The sequence below is a fragment of the Bombus affinis genome, chromosome 12 (genome assembly GCF_024516045.1).
Source record: "Bombus affinis isolate iyBomAffi1 chromosome 12, iyBomAffi1.2, whole genome shotgun sequence".
In the NCBI taxonomy this organism is placed as follows: domain Eukaryota; kingdom Metazoa; phylum Arthropoda; class Insecta; order Hymenoptera; family Apidae; genus Bombus; species Bombus affinis.
The window spans coordinates 2662361-2677419 of record NC_066355.1 but is presented as its reverse complement, the minus strand read 5'-3'; the positions used below and the strand labels follow the sequence as shown (position 1 = coordinate 2677419).

At 35.8% G+C, this 15059-nt stretch overlaps 2 protein-coding genes across 2 annotated transcripts in view; both read right to left on the bottom strand.

The window, feature by feature from the left end:
* The window catches only part of LOC126922467 (uncharacterized), a 103633-nt gene extending 92244 nt beyond the window's left edge, over nt 1-11389 (bottom strand). Inside the window, exons 1-2 of the mRNA XM_050735029.1 lie at nt 11358-11389; nt 9995-10043 (exon numbers count right to left, since the gene is read on the bottom strand). Coding sequence (XP_050590986.1) covers nt 9995-10043; nt 11358-11360 — 52 coding nt within the window. The 5' untranslated portion in view covers nt 11361-11389. The remainder of the gene's footprint in view (nt 1-9994; nt 10044-11357) is intronic.
* Nucleotides 11390-13060: 1671 nt separating this feature from the next.
* LOC126922468 (calaxin-like) lies at nt 13061-14736 on the bottom strand. The gene is made up of 5 exons (XM_050735031.1): nt 14522-14736; nt 14298-14458; nt 14160-14240; nt 13967-14077; nt 13061-13791 (listed from the first exon to the last, which is right to left on the bottom strand). Exons 1-5 carry the CDS (start codon nt 14646-14648, stop codon nt 13603-13605), a joined length of 669 nt encoding a protein of 222 aa, XP_050590988.1. The 5' UTR covers nt 14649-14736; the 3' UTR covers nt 13061-13602.
* Between the last annotated feature and the right edge of the window lie 323 nt (nt 14737-15059).

Sequence of the window (15059 nt, the reverse complement as noted above, 5' to 3'; positions counted from 1 at the left end):
CTTCCCGCAGAGCGAGGATCTATCCGTCTAACTTTTTGAACGTTCTCCCGTAGTTTCCCCCGACATTTCGTAGCAATCCGACGCTATTTCGTAACTCAATACAAAAAATTAACAAATAATTCTAAGGGAAACTTCGTGTATTCCTTTGCCAATACATCCCAAATTCTTTAATTTTTCAAATCCAAATTATTCTACAGCAATAAAACGATTTTAAAAAAATATTCAGTATGGCAGTAACATATATAGCAAAAATAGGCGAATTAAGAATTCAAAAAACAAAAAAATATATTTTCAAGAAGATCGAAATTGAGAAACTTTTGATAAAAATAACCTGCAGGTCTATCGTAAATATACAGGATGGAGTATTAAAGTGCAGATATCTAAATATCTCTGTTATTAATGGTCATATGAAAAACTTCAGAGGACAATGCTTGCAAATGCACATGCAATGGCAAATGACATTCTTCTTGGAAGGCATATTTTTTTTAGATTTTAATATCTTGATCGTTATTATTCAAATGGAATCATATATCTTTTAATATAAAAAGTTATTAGCCTATTTATATCGAAAAATCGTTAGTTTAGGTATTTAAATTTTCATCCCGTATAACTTATCGTATGGAAGACAAGAAAACAAATAGGAAATAGAATTACTATAAAATTTTCCAAGAAGCTCTTCAGATTCTGCAAAATTTTTCTTTCAATTCCTATCAACAAACAGTTCCTACTTTTCCACATTTTATTACATATACACTTATTCCACATTTACAAAATCGTTCCACAATAAAGCAGCGAAATTGTTTGAAACACGCTTGCGTGCAGGAATAGAGTAACGTCTATAGTTTTAATTTTTTATGGTTCCTACTTTTGCTATGGTTTCATACTGCTACGTCAAAGACGGTGAAAGCGAGATCTGGTCGTGTTCGCAACGAAGCGATACGAAACAACCATTACCGGTGCCGTAAGGCGAGGAGGTTGGTAAATCGCGATTGATATGCAAATTCGTCGCATCATTAGTGGCGCGTACGTGCGCCGGCAAAGAAGCAAGAGGAGGTGTGACCATTGCAGGAAAGAGGATTCAAAGGGTGCACGCTGTCGTACATTCACTCTCGAAAGGAGGAGACACGGATGGTCATCGGTCGTTAAAGTGAAAAATTATGCTTTCCTACGATCATCTTTCCCTTCTTCCCGGATTCAAATTCAAACGGTTACATCTGCACAATGGTCAGCTGCACGGGGTCAAGCCAATTAGAGACGAGATGTCGTGGTGAGAAAGTAACGACCTAAAGGGTGGGTGAAATGGAATTCTCGTGACCGATATGCTGGTACGTAAATAGGTTGTTATAATTAGGGTGTGATTATGGAACCATGTAAATTTAACGGAAGAGACGAGTGGATGTTATTCCTGAAAATTCTTCGAGAAATTTCGATTTTCATAAAACTTGTTCCAAATTAAATCCTAAACAGTAAAGGAGCAATTTTAAAAGAAAGAAAAATCAATTTCTTCGTTGGTAATACATGAATCACAAAGTGTAATTGGAAGTTTATATGTCAAATTAATTTTTCAAGAAACACTATTTCAATAATTATGACAGACAAAAATATTTTAAAAATCGTTCAATGGTTTACGATATTGCAATAAGGAAAACTTCATAAAACATAAAGAACAATCAGATGCAACCAACCGCATGCATTAATACTCTTCCGGTTTCATAGAAAATACAACATAACAATATTTCCTAAATACACCAATAAATATTCCAGTAGGCTAGCTAAAGTCTATTATTTTCATTGTAAAGGAGAAATTTGCTTGGAAGACTTAATGGGACGTGAACAAAAGGATCGCTCCAATGGTTATTGTCGTCCTTATATAATTACCATCAAGTTCAAGTTGGATTAATATAAGTACCTACAGCTTCATCGCGGATCCGAAGAGAGTCGGTGACGACGAGAAAAGCACAAACGCACTTCTGGTATTTAGCGTGAAGAATGGTGCACGTCAGCGTGATGGATAAACTCGGTTTCCCAGCGTACTTTATCGTAAATGGCGGAGGGAATATTGCGGAGGCGAAAACACAGGTGGTCACGGCTGTGCATTACACGGAGGAATACTAGCTTCTAAGTAAGAGATTCCTTGGGAATAATTAAGAACATTTATTTCCAAGCAAGAAGCTCGTTAGCAGTTGCCATTGCTAGGAAAAGTTCAACGTCCCTCGTTACGAATATTCAAAAATGATGAAAGAAGCTAAGTACCGTAAAAAGAAGTATAACAGTGGAAGTTCTCAAATTTAATGAAAATTAAAGCGAACAAATTTTGCATGAATACTTATAGTAAAATAGAAATCAATGAATTTTATAAAGGCTCATGGGAACTGATTATTGAATTTTAAGATTGCTTGCAACACTCTTGATCTGTGGTTTTTATTTATTTCTTTTTATCCATTTTTCAATTTGATATGGTTTCTATATTTCTTGACTCTTTCTTTTCTTCTGATAATCATTAACCTTAATTTCTAATATATTTCTCAATGATAAATCTGTCTTTCTAAAAGTAATAACTGCAGAAGAAGATAAAAGTTAAAGAAACAGCTTGGCATTTATTTAACCCGTTCTATTATACAAGAAGTTTCTCGTCTCACTATGCAAATCTTCTTGATAATCGCGCAACGATGCAATCGTTATTACTGCTATTAAAACGAAAAGAACAAGAACCGACGATTATCTTTCACCATATTACGCGGAAAGTTGTTAACATCGACATTGGGTAAGTCCATCGAAACCAGCTGGATCTTATACGTCGAGGATCGACGGAGGATAAAGTCAGCCGTATCTTTTTGACGAGTCAAAATGTTTCTTCTCTATCCCCGTCATTATGCTAATCCTACCGTATTTTAAATTTCATGCCGGCTATGCGACCTATTTTGTGGAGACCTGTCATTTTCCCCGCGGGTATCCTGACAGGATAATGAGCCATCCTGCGAGCATCGGCTTACGTTCAACGAAACGAGGAAAAATGAGTTGACACGATACTATGCAGAATCGTTGGATTTCATGAGAAAATAAATTAAATAAGATTCTGCTAATCGATCAAAGATAAATTAAAATCTATTTCTTTGCCTTTTTTTAAAAACGATATTTTTGTAAAACTACATTAAGGTTTAAAAAGTGGAAATAATATTTTTAATTCCTTCACTGTTAAGTATCAAGATGAAAGTTCTCTATAAAATTATCTTCTTCGATGTAGTGATTGTTTCGGATATTTTTACTGCAAATAATGGTTTCTAGAAATCTACTTTCTTTATAATATAATTTCGAACAAAAATTGATAACATTGCGCAACATCATATTTTTCAATATTTTAAAATACTTTTATATTATTACTTGTTATTTTGAACATTTTTTAAACATAGTAGACATAATTTAAAAATAATTAACAGAGATCCAGCAATTCAAACACCTCGTTGTAGCATTCATTATAAATTTAAAACTTCCGTTTCTCAAACAAAAGTTTCCTCAAATATACCACCACCGTCTCGCCGAGTACTGTTCGCAGAAATGCGCATCGTACGAGAGCAGGCACTCGGGAGAAAAAATTTCAAGCACATAAAGACGAAAATAAAAGAACCGAGAATCCTGATGCAGTTGGAATCAGATCGTTCTTACGATCTCTCCCAAGATTCCCCTAGGGAACAATGCGAAAAGCCAGTGAAGAAGCATAGTCTAGCTCGCTCCTTGTGAATGAATGGCCGTGCAATGGATGTTTAAACCGCTCTCGATATCCCTCGAATGTCCGTAGACGTTCGACACCAAAGAGGGGTAGCGAAAGGAAAAAAAATTAGACAGAAATGACCGGATGTGGATAATCCCTCTGGTTACCCACGGCTACGAATCGTAGCGAAGAGAGTAGGATGAAGAAAAAGAAGGGAAAAAAAAGAAAGAAAACAGGACGAAGAAACGAGCAACGAGAAAAAGAGAGGAGAGGATGTCGCTGAAAAATGGACGATGCACGTTTCGCAGCCTGAAGAGATACGGCGCTGAGATCCGGTCGACGCGACGCCTAATCCTGTTTTGAAAACTCGGTCTCGCATGACCGTGACAAACTCGACACCTACAGATAGTTTATGGCGATGGCTCGATCCTGAGCCAAGGATCCAGCGTAGCTTCGCCATTATCTCATGCCGGTTGTCTCGAAAGTTTTGCGCGCCTCGTTCGAACAGGCTGCTGCTGGCAAGCCTTTGTATCGGAGGCGAATCTCGCGCGTTCTTCTTTCTCGCGTTCATTAATTGACCTGGTTATCTGCTGACGCCGATCGAATCTCAAGGGCGAGCGTTCAATAAGGCGCCACGATATCGGTCGTTCATTTTTTACGCGCCTTTATTCAGTCCCTTATTAATCTTCCTTTGTACGACCGATCAGATTTGATAAATATTTGAAGGAAAACATTCGCGGCTATCTTGATGGAACCCAATACAGGAAACGACTGCTTCGCTCATTTGCGTCGGATAATTAATTAGGAACGTGTCGTTGGAGAAACGATGGAGTTTTGAGAGATTCGTAGAAATTTATATGAAGAACTTCTCGTATACCTGAAACGAAAACTGAAGTTTCAAAATGTTTAAGGAACATTTTATTTTTAAACATGCATTCATAAATATTCCGATCTGCCAATGTGATACAGTTTGAATTAAAATTGAACATCCAGCCTGTTCGGTAGGTGTGTAATCTGAGGACGCGTTTCTTTAAATTTCGTTATCTCTTTTCAATTCGAATTACGTTTAATATTTCATCCAAATTAAGATATTTTTCATGTAACTCTCTCAAAAGTCATTTATCTAACAGCATTTTTATGTCCGTACAAACAGCTGCATAAATGTATTTTTGGATAATGCGTAATATATATTGATCCAAAATTAAATCAACTAATTTGATAACCATAATATAATCATAATAGAAAAAGATCGTTAAATGCAAGATAACATCAAGATAATACTTCGATTACTTGAGCTACGTAAAATTTAATCTTATTTCCACTCAGGAAATTTGATAATATGAAAATTGTTTCTTTTATTGTTGCATCGATAAAAGATTGAAAAAGATTCTTTTTTAATTATTGAAAAATTATGAAAAAAAATCTGGATTAACATCGTAGAACAGTACTCTTCAATGAGCAATATTAATGACATACGGAAACTATTATATTATTCTTTCAAATATCTCGAGACATAGATCTTAAACTTGTATTATCCTCCAACTCGTCAATTTAAATAAACCAAATTCTTTTCATGTACCTGAATTAAATTCCACCATTAAAAGACACGTTTCGGGAATTAACAATATCACGATAAGCCTGTAATTCAAACGAAGACCGCCAACGAGGCCAATGGGGCAGAAATGCAGGCAGTTGGCGTGCGAATTTCGGTCGTCGCTCGATTTGTGAGACGTCCGTAAGAAAATTGAATCTGGCCAACGCAGAAACAAACAGTTTGAGTGACGCGGGATGGTTTAACGTGGTCGTCCGTCACGACGCGTGTTTTATACGGCGAGATGAGGCCACGCGTGACAGACAGTTTCCCCTCTTCCTCTTGGAAATCTGTCTAGTCGCGTGGCAAGTCGCGGGCGTTACCCGAAGCACGCCTTTCAAAGATCCTATCGTTCCTGTCTGACGTTCCCTTCGTCCCGTTTCGCCGAGCTAATTAACTCCGTGCCACGCGAAATGAGAAACTCCCTCTCCTGCTTCGACTAGCGTAGTACTATTTTCGGGAGCAACGTTTACAAGGAACTTTAACGTCCCTGTTTTTTGCTCAAGACCTGTTAAAGAGTTAAAGGAACAGTTTCCGATGCTTAAAGACACGTGTTTCTAGAAATATGATGAAGTGATGAAGTTCCGTGTAAGATTTGAAATGAAAATCCTTGTGCTGTAGCATTGTTAAGGGTATACAGTGTGTCACAAAATATGTAGATATTTAACAACATCCAATAATTAGCTTTCAGACATTATTATAATCAATCTATGAGCGTATTATTAATTCTCGATACTCAATTCTATTCACCTAAAAACCATACCATAAGAAATAGGTGTCCAGAAAGCAAAAAGACTAAAGGATAGACCATAAAAATTACAAAATATCAGGAAAATGAACGTAATAAATTCTCGATACTCGATTCTATTCACAAAAAAGCAATGTTGTAAGAAGTAAGAACCGAAAAATCAACAAAGCTAACGAGTAGATAACAAAAACTACAAAAGAACCGAGAAATAAATCTACGAAGCTCCTGTAATCCATTCTCTCACGTAACAGTAGCAACAAACCACTCCTTCATCCCGTCTCTCTATCAGCAAACACTCATCACCGCCTAATCCCGGCAACAATCCTCGACATTGTTCCCAATCCGGCCGTGTACCCGTATTTACCATCCGTTTCGCCAGAAACAAACCGCTCTCGTATTTCCGTGGACCATAATTCTTGCTCTCCGATCGCCGTACGTAGAAACTGACAATCTACCAAGGAAATGGGTCCGCCACGATAAATCAGCGGATTCGTTAGCGGAATCTTCCTGAATCCATTTGTCCGGCAGTTGTGTCAGCCGAGTAGATCCCGCTGTTTCGACAACGCGGTGTCGTGTTCGAGCGGGTGACCTCGTCGTTTTCAAGTCCCTTCTCTTGCTTCGGAGTAGCAGACCGACTCCCGACAGTCTCGTTCCTCCCTTGGGACCGGTGGTACGCGCATCTGCACGCTTCATTGAACATTCCGCGCGCGAGACATTGTGCAACCCGCCGCGACTCAGCTAGAGCAGAACGGCTGCATCGATATTTATGGATCTCGTGTACACGCAGACCGAAAGCTGGCCGAAAGATTTTTCTGGCCAACTAAACAATCTGGCGAACGATCGGCCGGTTCATGGTCCACGCTTTCCCCTATCCTTTAATTAAATTTATTGGTGGCGCGGCGGCCGACCTTTCGCCTGCTTCCACCATACGCGTGTCCCCACGTTTGTATACGTGGCAATCATAAATTTCTGGATGCTTGATATATCGATTTACCCGATCGCGTGTTGCTGATCCCTCGTAGGTGTTTCTATATCGCGGGCGAATGATTAACGCTCGATGAACGCGATTAAGCAGTCCCGATTTCTGTAGAATTCGTGGGAGGAGCGATCTCGCGAGGTTTCCAGATCGTTTTAAGGCTTTGAAACTACTGTGAGTAATTGGGATTGCACAAAGATGAGTATTTGATACAGACTGCGAATATTAGAATTTAGATCAATTACGATAATGACAAGTGTAACTACACGAAATTATTGTACCGCTTTGTAATTAAGAATAAGGAATAACACGTGTTATATAAATTTTTCTATCTGTCGAAATGGAAATTCGCATAAGTGTCACAAAAATTGTAATTCTAGCTTGCCAAAACTTCAATCTTCCTGTAAGGTTCTCATTTGAACTCTTCATATATAATATATCTTGCATCCAATTTTCTTTTCCACAGAAGCACAAAATTCTTATTTCTTATTACACAAACATTGTAAAAACTGTGATTCTTCTTCTAAAGATTTTAATTTTTAATAAAGTACCTTAAAAATATTCCAAATGTTCCACAGAACAAAATCGATTTTCGGCTTCGCAAATTGCGCGTTTGACTGGATTCAAAGGCCAGGAGGTCACGTGTTGCGCGAACAAGAAGCAAAACATTTTTATTTCTCCTTCCTCACCTTTCACCTTTCCTAAACCCTCCCCGATTGCATATGAATGCGTGAATGCGGTCTACGCATTGAATTTGACATGGATCGTGCCCCTCCACGAATTCACCAGGTTGAATTTATCGCCGAGGAAAAAGGCTCGTAAGATATTCTCGTAATCCTTTGGCGTGGATCACGATGGCGGCTCCTTTGATGCGTGGGCGTGGGCCACGCAAATCGAATCGGTCGTCATCTCATCACGTTCTGTCCGAATCATAACCATTCCACGTAACCGAATCTGATTATAATTTATGCCCTTTTTTCGATCGACCTTGTCCACTTCCGTCGTGTGATCAACACTTCTGACCATAAAAAATGGTTTTTTATATGTATAATTGCACGTCAATTTCTCTTATTTGAAACAGCAATAGCTAGTAATCGAAGCTGCAGTCAAATAAAATTCTTTTAGATTGGGTATTTTGAAAGACCATTAGTTCTATTAAATTTACTTGTTGCTAAATACTTATTTAATTTAATAAAGGGTATAACGTGACCTTCTCTTTGTAATTAAATATTTAAGCAATGAAAAGTCGTCACTCTCTGAATCTAAATTTTGATTGACTCACTTTCACCCGAAGCTTTGTAAATCATTATTAAGTTATTTTGCTAAAGATTAAAAAATGACTACCTCTTGGTAATAACATAACCGAGCAATTATACATTCCTGAATCTAAGTCATGATTGATTTAATTTTATCTAATAGTTCACAAGCTATCGCTGACATATTTGTTTCATGCCATCCTTGCAGTATTTACGTATGGTAAACCGTGTAATTAAACGCGGTACTAAAAGTTGAACGGAGCGGTTGGTTACGTTCTAACCAGCACGCTCTGGAAGTTTCGCAATATATATACGGTTAATTCCCGTAGCGTAGACACTGTCTTATGAATAGCGTGAACGTGTGCAATGAATCGTGCAGCGTGTGCACCTCGTGGAAAAGATATTCCATAGAAATCTGGGTTATTCCGCGCATCCGACGTTGATTATAATTTATTCCGGTCCCAGGCAGAAACGCTTCCGTCGTCGGCAAAATAGTCTATCTTCGAGATCGTGTTGCAATATATCATAAGTCGTGATTTCACCGTATGTAGAATGTGAATCCGTGCTATGGTTTACTTATTGTTACATACCATATATCTTCCTCAAATCGAGATAAATATCTTCTCTCAAGTATTATTTCTCGGTTTAATCATATTAAAAGAAGTATCTATTTCTTCGATACATTGCCCTAATTATTTTTTTACATTCGTTTCATGACTTAATCAACTGAAATAATTGAATCGTAATATTTTATATTTTAAATTCTACTGCAGTTTATATGCAAGTATATGCATGAGAAATAATTAATAATAAATAATTTTTATTGTACTGTATTGTCATTATGACTATGTAATAATTGTAGGTTTCATACGAATTGCAGGTTTCAACGAAGTCGGAGGAAATACTATTCCTCCACTACGAAATGCTGAAATGAGATTATTTCAATATTTATTACTTTAATCGAAATATTCGTGTTTCATTAATTCATGCTGATATATTCATATGGATGTCTGTCTTCTGCAAATATTTATACTGATTTTATAATTTAAGTTTATAAACAATATATTCTCACAAATCAAATATATGTATGTATATCCAGATTAATTGTTAAAACTGCAATGTGCAGAAAGAGCTAATAAACCCTAAATACCTTGAATTATTTACTACTAGTTACTACTCACGGATATAATAAATAGCAGGGGTCATTATGGTCGCAAAAAATTCTACGTAATAGAACATTCCCCCGTGCCGATTCGGATCCTACAAAATGATCGGAGGAACAAAAATTTATATTATATTATAATGTTATCGGTGTTACAGGAGACTAGAGGAAGTCGTCACAAAGAACTTTATCGAGAAAGAACTATAGGACCCTATTATAGAAGTGGAGATTGTAGAAAATCTATAACGACGCATGGAATATTATAATTTATTCTTCAAAGCACAATATTGATCATTTAATAAATTAGTGATAATGAAAGGTGGAGGTCTATTATACTTGAAACATTAGTAGTAATAGTAAGAATTGAAAATCTAATAATAATACAAATTGGAACATTGATAACGATTTGAAATTAAATATGTTTAATATTGAAATTGTAGATTCTCTACATTTCATTTCAATAGAAGAATAATAAAATTAAACAAAATGGGAAATGTTATAATTTATTTTTAGAATGAAATTAATTGAAGTATAACACATACAGATACTTACATATTCTTGTATCTTCGAGAGATTTTATCCTCTTGAGAAAACACTGACTCTAATACCGAAAACGAATATCAAAAAAAGATATGTATGAAAAAAAAAAGAAAAATAAAAGACTACAAGCTCGTCCGTTCGGTTTACTTTGTAATCGACGAACAAAGACTTTAATATCGCGTGTTATCATTATAATTAATAATTATATAATTTAATTGAGCTATTGCACTCTGAAAAATATTTAAGAACTTATTGCGCAAGAAGCACTGACTCTACTGATCGCATTGCGAGTGATCACAAAAATTTTCTGAAAATAAAACTAAAATAGTCGATAGGGGTTAGATTTAATAAATATAATTGAACTGATTTGCAAAAATTATATCGTGAATGTTCCTTGCCAAAGAAAAGCACATTTTGTAAGAATAAACTACGTAATGTTTTATAGATATGCGAAAATACTTGTAAAACACTAAATATGCTTGAGCGTATTGACACCACACAAACTCGCGTCTAACCTTATTTCGAAATCCATGTTATCGCGCTTCCTCCCAACCATGGCAGAAAAAGGTTATGTATAATATTTACGTACCATGTTACTAGGTAATTTACAACCAAAACGTCACCGAAACGTAAATGGAAATGTGAAGGTTATTTCAATTTCTTAGTCGAGTCATTTTCAAATTACATATTGAAAATTCCACAATATAAGTTGGAACAATAAAATAATACGTTTAGTCTACTTAATATAAAGAAATGAATTAATGATAATTAATTAATATTAGCACTAAAATTAATGCAAAGAAACGTTCCTGGAATCTTTTCTAACTTCATCTTGGTATTTTTAATAAACTATGTAATTATTTATGATAATTAGTTATCTTACATATTAAGTGATTGTGTGATGTGTGACTGATTTGACAGACATATGTATGTATGTATGCATGAAAACGTATATCTGAATATATTAAAATAAATTTAACATTACTAAACCTCCATGAAAAAGCATCAGGCTGTTCGTTAATCACCATAACATTCTTACATTAAGGTCCTTATATCATCCATGTCAGCAATAATCTTTATGCAAGAAAATCAAGAATTGAAGACGAATGTTGATACCAATTACATTAATATAAAATAATAATCTCATTCGAATCTTGTCTCGAAAGTAGAATTCTGACCTCCAAATAAACGATCCATGACCGAAGAACGAAAAAAGGTCGAGTGACTGACTTTTTTATAATAATGTTCCATAAAGTAGCAAATAAACGCGTTTTAATGAAGCGTATTAATATATAATAAAATACACTCGGTAACGAAATAACAAGGGAAGTAACACTTAAATATTTAATATGTTACTTTAGGTTACGTTATGTACCATGAGCAAAACAATACGTCTTATCGGTCCGATTTTCGATATCTGACTGATGCCCCTCATCATGGCGTCACTACGCGAACTTTTAATTGGTGGAGATTCCGGTGCGCCTCTTAAACATAACCGCGCGGCGAATTGAAATTCCGTATGCTTAGAAATTGTATATTATTGAATCTCTAATAAACAACATTAACAACATTAAATAAAGGTACATAAAATTAATTCTAGATAAATATAAGCAGGAAATTGTTTTTTATATAATATAATTCCAGAATATATACTTTATAAGTATTAATTATTATAATTAGTAATTATTATCCATATGTTTTAGGAATTGTTAATATTATTATTAATTATTGTTAATATTATTAATACTGTCAAAGCAATCACTATTATTAATATAAATATTATAATACGTCATTTAATTATATTCACATAGTTATTGCTAGTTAATTTCAATAAAAGATGTTAAATAAGAAGATCTAGTTCTAGAAAAGCGTTCTTTGTTTCTTTAATTAAAATATGTTAATTAATGGAAAAACTGGAGGAATATTCAATCGTATGAATACTCGTATTAAATATAAATATTACTTTGAGAAGAAAAAATATATTAAAAGTAACTTTTAGTGTTTCCACTACAATTGACTATATTCCATAGAACTCTCCAAACTGCTGTACAACTACATATAGCAAAGAGGAGAGCAATGCATATGGCCACTTTCCGCGTACGCGACCTACGAATTTACGAACATCCTGGACTACCACTATCTCCCCTCCACTTGGACATGTAGCGCATCCATGCCGACACAAATACGAACATTTCGCTGTCGACACGCCACGGGCATGTTTTCTCAGCTGGTGCCCTAACTCTCGATCTCGAACGATCCTCCTTTCTCCGTCTTCCGTACTATGGTGCAGACCTGGTGGATCCTTTCAAGACACGGTCGGCTACCCACAAAGGATCTGCCCTTTCATACGCACGTTATTATACTCTTTACAGAATATCGTTCCACCTTTTCCCTTTTAGAAGGAAGGAGAAGGCAGAAAACGGAGAGAAGGAAGAAAAAGGAGGACTCTCAGCCTGATCATGTGTATGTTGGTGTTTTACACGTGTATACATACATACGCCTACGCTTTTAGAATCGAGCCTAAAGGCAGGGTGGACGTTTCGACGAAAGCTTCGAGATTTTCTTGTTTAATTTGTTGTTATAGCTGCTTGAGACGCACAGATCAGCCCATTCGCTCAGTCTACGATCCTCAAACATTCATTATGTTTTTTTGTAACACATCCCCCAATGCGACTAGAATTGCGGCTTTTACACGCCACCCTGTTTGCTCTCCAGTTGTGCAGAGATCTGTATTTCACCGCGTTCACCATCCTGCTAACCGTCTTTATTAATCGAGGGAATACGAGGGCGGATTATGGGGTTGCTATTGTGCGTGTGGAAGAGAACTGCGAAATGTGGGCATTGCCTAAAGAAAGAGATTGAAAATACTAAGCGATTAATGATGTAATAATCTAAACATCTCTGAATATTCCAGGATTCTTTCACTTAGAGAGTAAAGGGGTAGTTTAGTAACAGCTGCAATTAAGACATTTTATGTCTTACATACAGATCTTGAACTTTATAATTTTTTACTCAATTCTCTGCTATTTCATTACTAGTATGTACAATTAAGAAGATACAAATTTATTAAATACAAATTTCATACAGCTTGCAGAATGTTATATAAATTGTAATAATTAAGAAACGTTAGCATATTCAAGTAACTATTTACAGAGCAAAAGCTGGCGTTCGTATTATCATATGTATTTTTCAACTTGAATAAGAATGAAACGATGATGCGTGATAGACTGAAATTGAGCTCACGAAATTCAATTGAGCAATTAATGACATCCTATCGACGATTGCGTCACGCTTTGCATCTGATGCGATTACGAGATGCTATTATCGCGGTCCATTAGCGGTTGTTTGTAAGAAACAGCAAGTCAATTTTCCGCGTTCGATGAATCGTGAGGGATTCAATTCAGACAGTCTAGAAAACTTAGTGAACCGTTTACAGGCCCTAGACGGTTCTCTTCTGTCTGATTTGGCACATTTTCCTCTCCGCTTTCGGAATGTACTGTTAGCTTTTCTCGACGAGCATTATGCTTGACAAAATTTCACGGCGAATTGGAAGATACATACATAAACGATGTATTTCCTCTTAAGAAATTATTCTTCGGTATGGATGGCTCCGTAGATCGTCAGTATCTTCCTACACGATCTGTAAAAGTAGTCAGGAACACGTGACATGCGTCTCTCGAAGGAAATACTGGACCCATGCATTCTAAAAGAAGTTGATTTCTCTCTTTTACGGCGGTTTTGAAATCCTCCTCTGATACTGCGCCATCGCGATCCACGTCTAGCTTTTTTATTAACAAATCTATCAAGTCCTATAAAACGGATAATATATTACAAATATGGGACTGAATCGAGAGAATTTATTGAGAATTTAAGGAAAATGTAAAAGATATTGAAATTTGTATGGCAAAACATACAATTTTTATTGTGAATCAATTATTAAAGCATTCTAGTACGATACCTACACCTATATATAGATTACTATACCTTCACGGCTTCTTCTGGGTTTTCATCATTCTGCAATTTAATTAAACATCCGCGCATCATGGGAAATATATGCTCCTTTTTTAATTTGTGAGTTCTCATGTTATCGTACACCTGGAATTGAATTTCGAGAAGGAGGGTAAGAAAATTTATTAAGGGAATAATATTGGTTGAGGGTACAAAGATGGTTGTATACTCTATAAGCAAAATGAATTTTTTCGTCTAAAGTTCCGCGAAGAATCACCGACAGACCTTCGATCCATTGTTCAGAGTATATCTAAATTATAGTTTACAATAATTAATCGATATTTAATACTTCTAAACAGTTGTTTACCTGCAAAGCATTTCGTTTGTCGACGACGGAAAACATTCTGTCGATCATTAAGTGACGAATATTTTCTGTGAAATCCAAACTAGCGTGGAAAATGTTTCGAAATATTAATCTACTTATTGGACCCAGCATTTGCACGCATTTACGATGGATAATTGACAAAGCTATCAATAAATTAATCAGACTAATAAAAAACATGAAAAATTGTGACACAATGAATTTCTAACCTTCAACTTCTCTCACATCAAAGTGCGTACTGCGTGCCAATCTTTTGAACCTTGGCATATTTTTCGTTCTGTAAACGATCTCTGCCAAGGTGTCATTTAACATATCTATTGGTTGTTCTGCCGGCATTTTGAATAGTTATACTTGTGAATTTTGGTCACGAAATTTGAAAAGTCAATTTATCTCTTGAACGACGTCACATATCTTCAGATTTGTTTTTACACTACGATAGATTTTTCTATTATTTTCTAATTTCATGGTGTTCTATGTATTCTGGTGCTGATGATGATATTAATGTGAGGATAAAATATTTCTCAGAGTCAATAAGTGACTCTACTTATCGGTCCGCATGTTGACGCTTTCCCGAGGGCATCTGGAAAAAGTCCACTACCTTGAAACATCCTATATACAAAGGTATAGAATAACGGGCGAAGAGCAACGGAGGAATCTGTCTCATTGACTTGGCAATGAGAACCGTGCATTTTGTAGCAGCGAATTTACTGTATCAAGTTGTAGTCAGAGACTGACAGAATTGTAGAG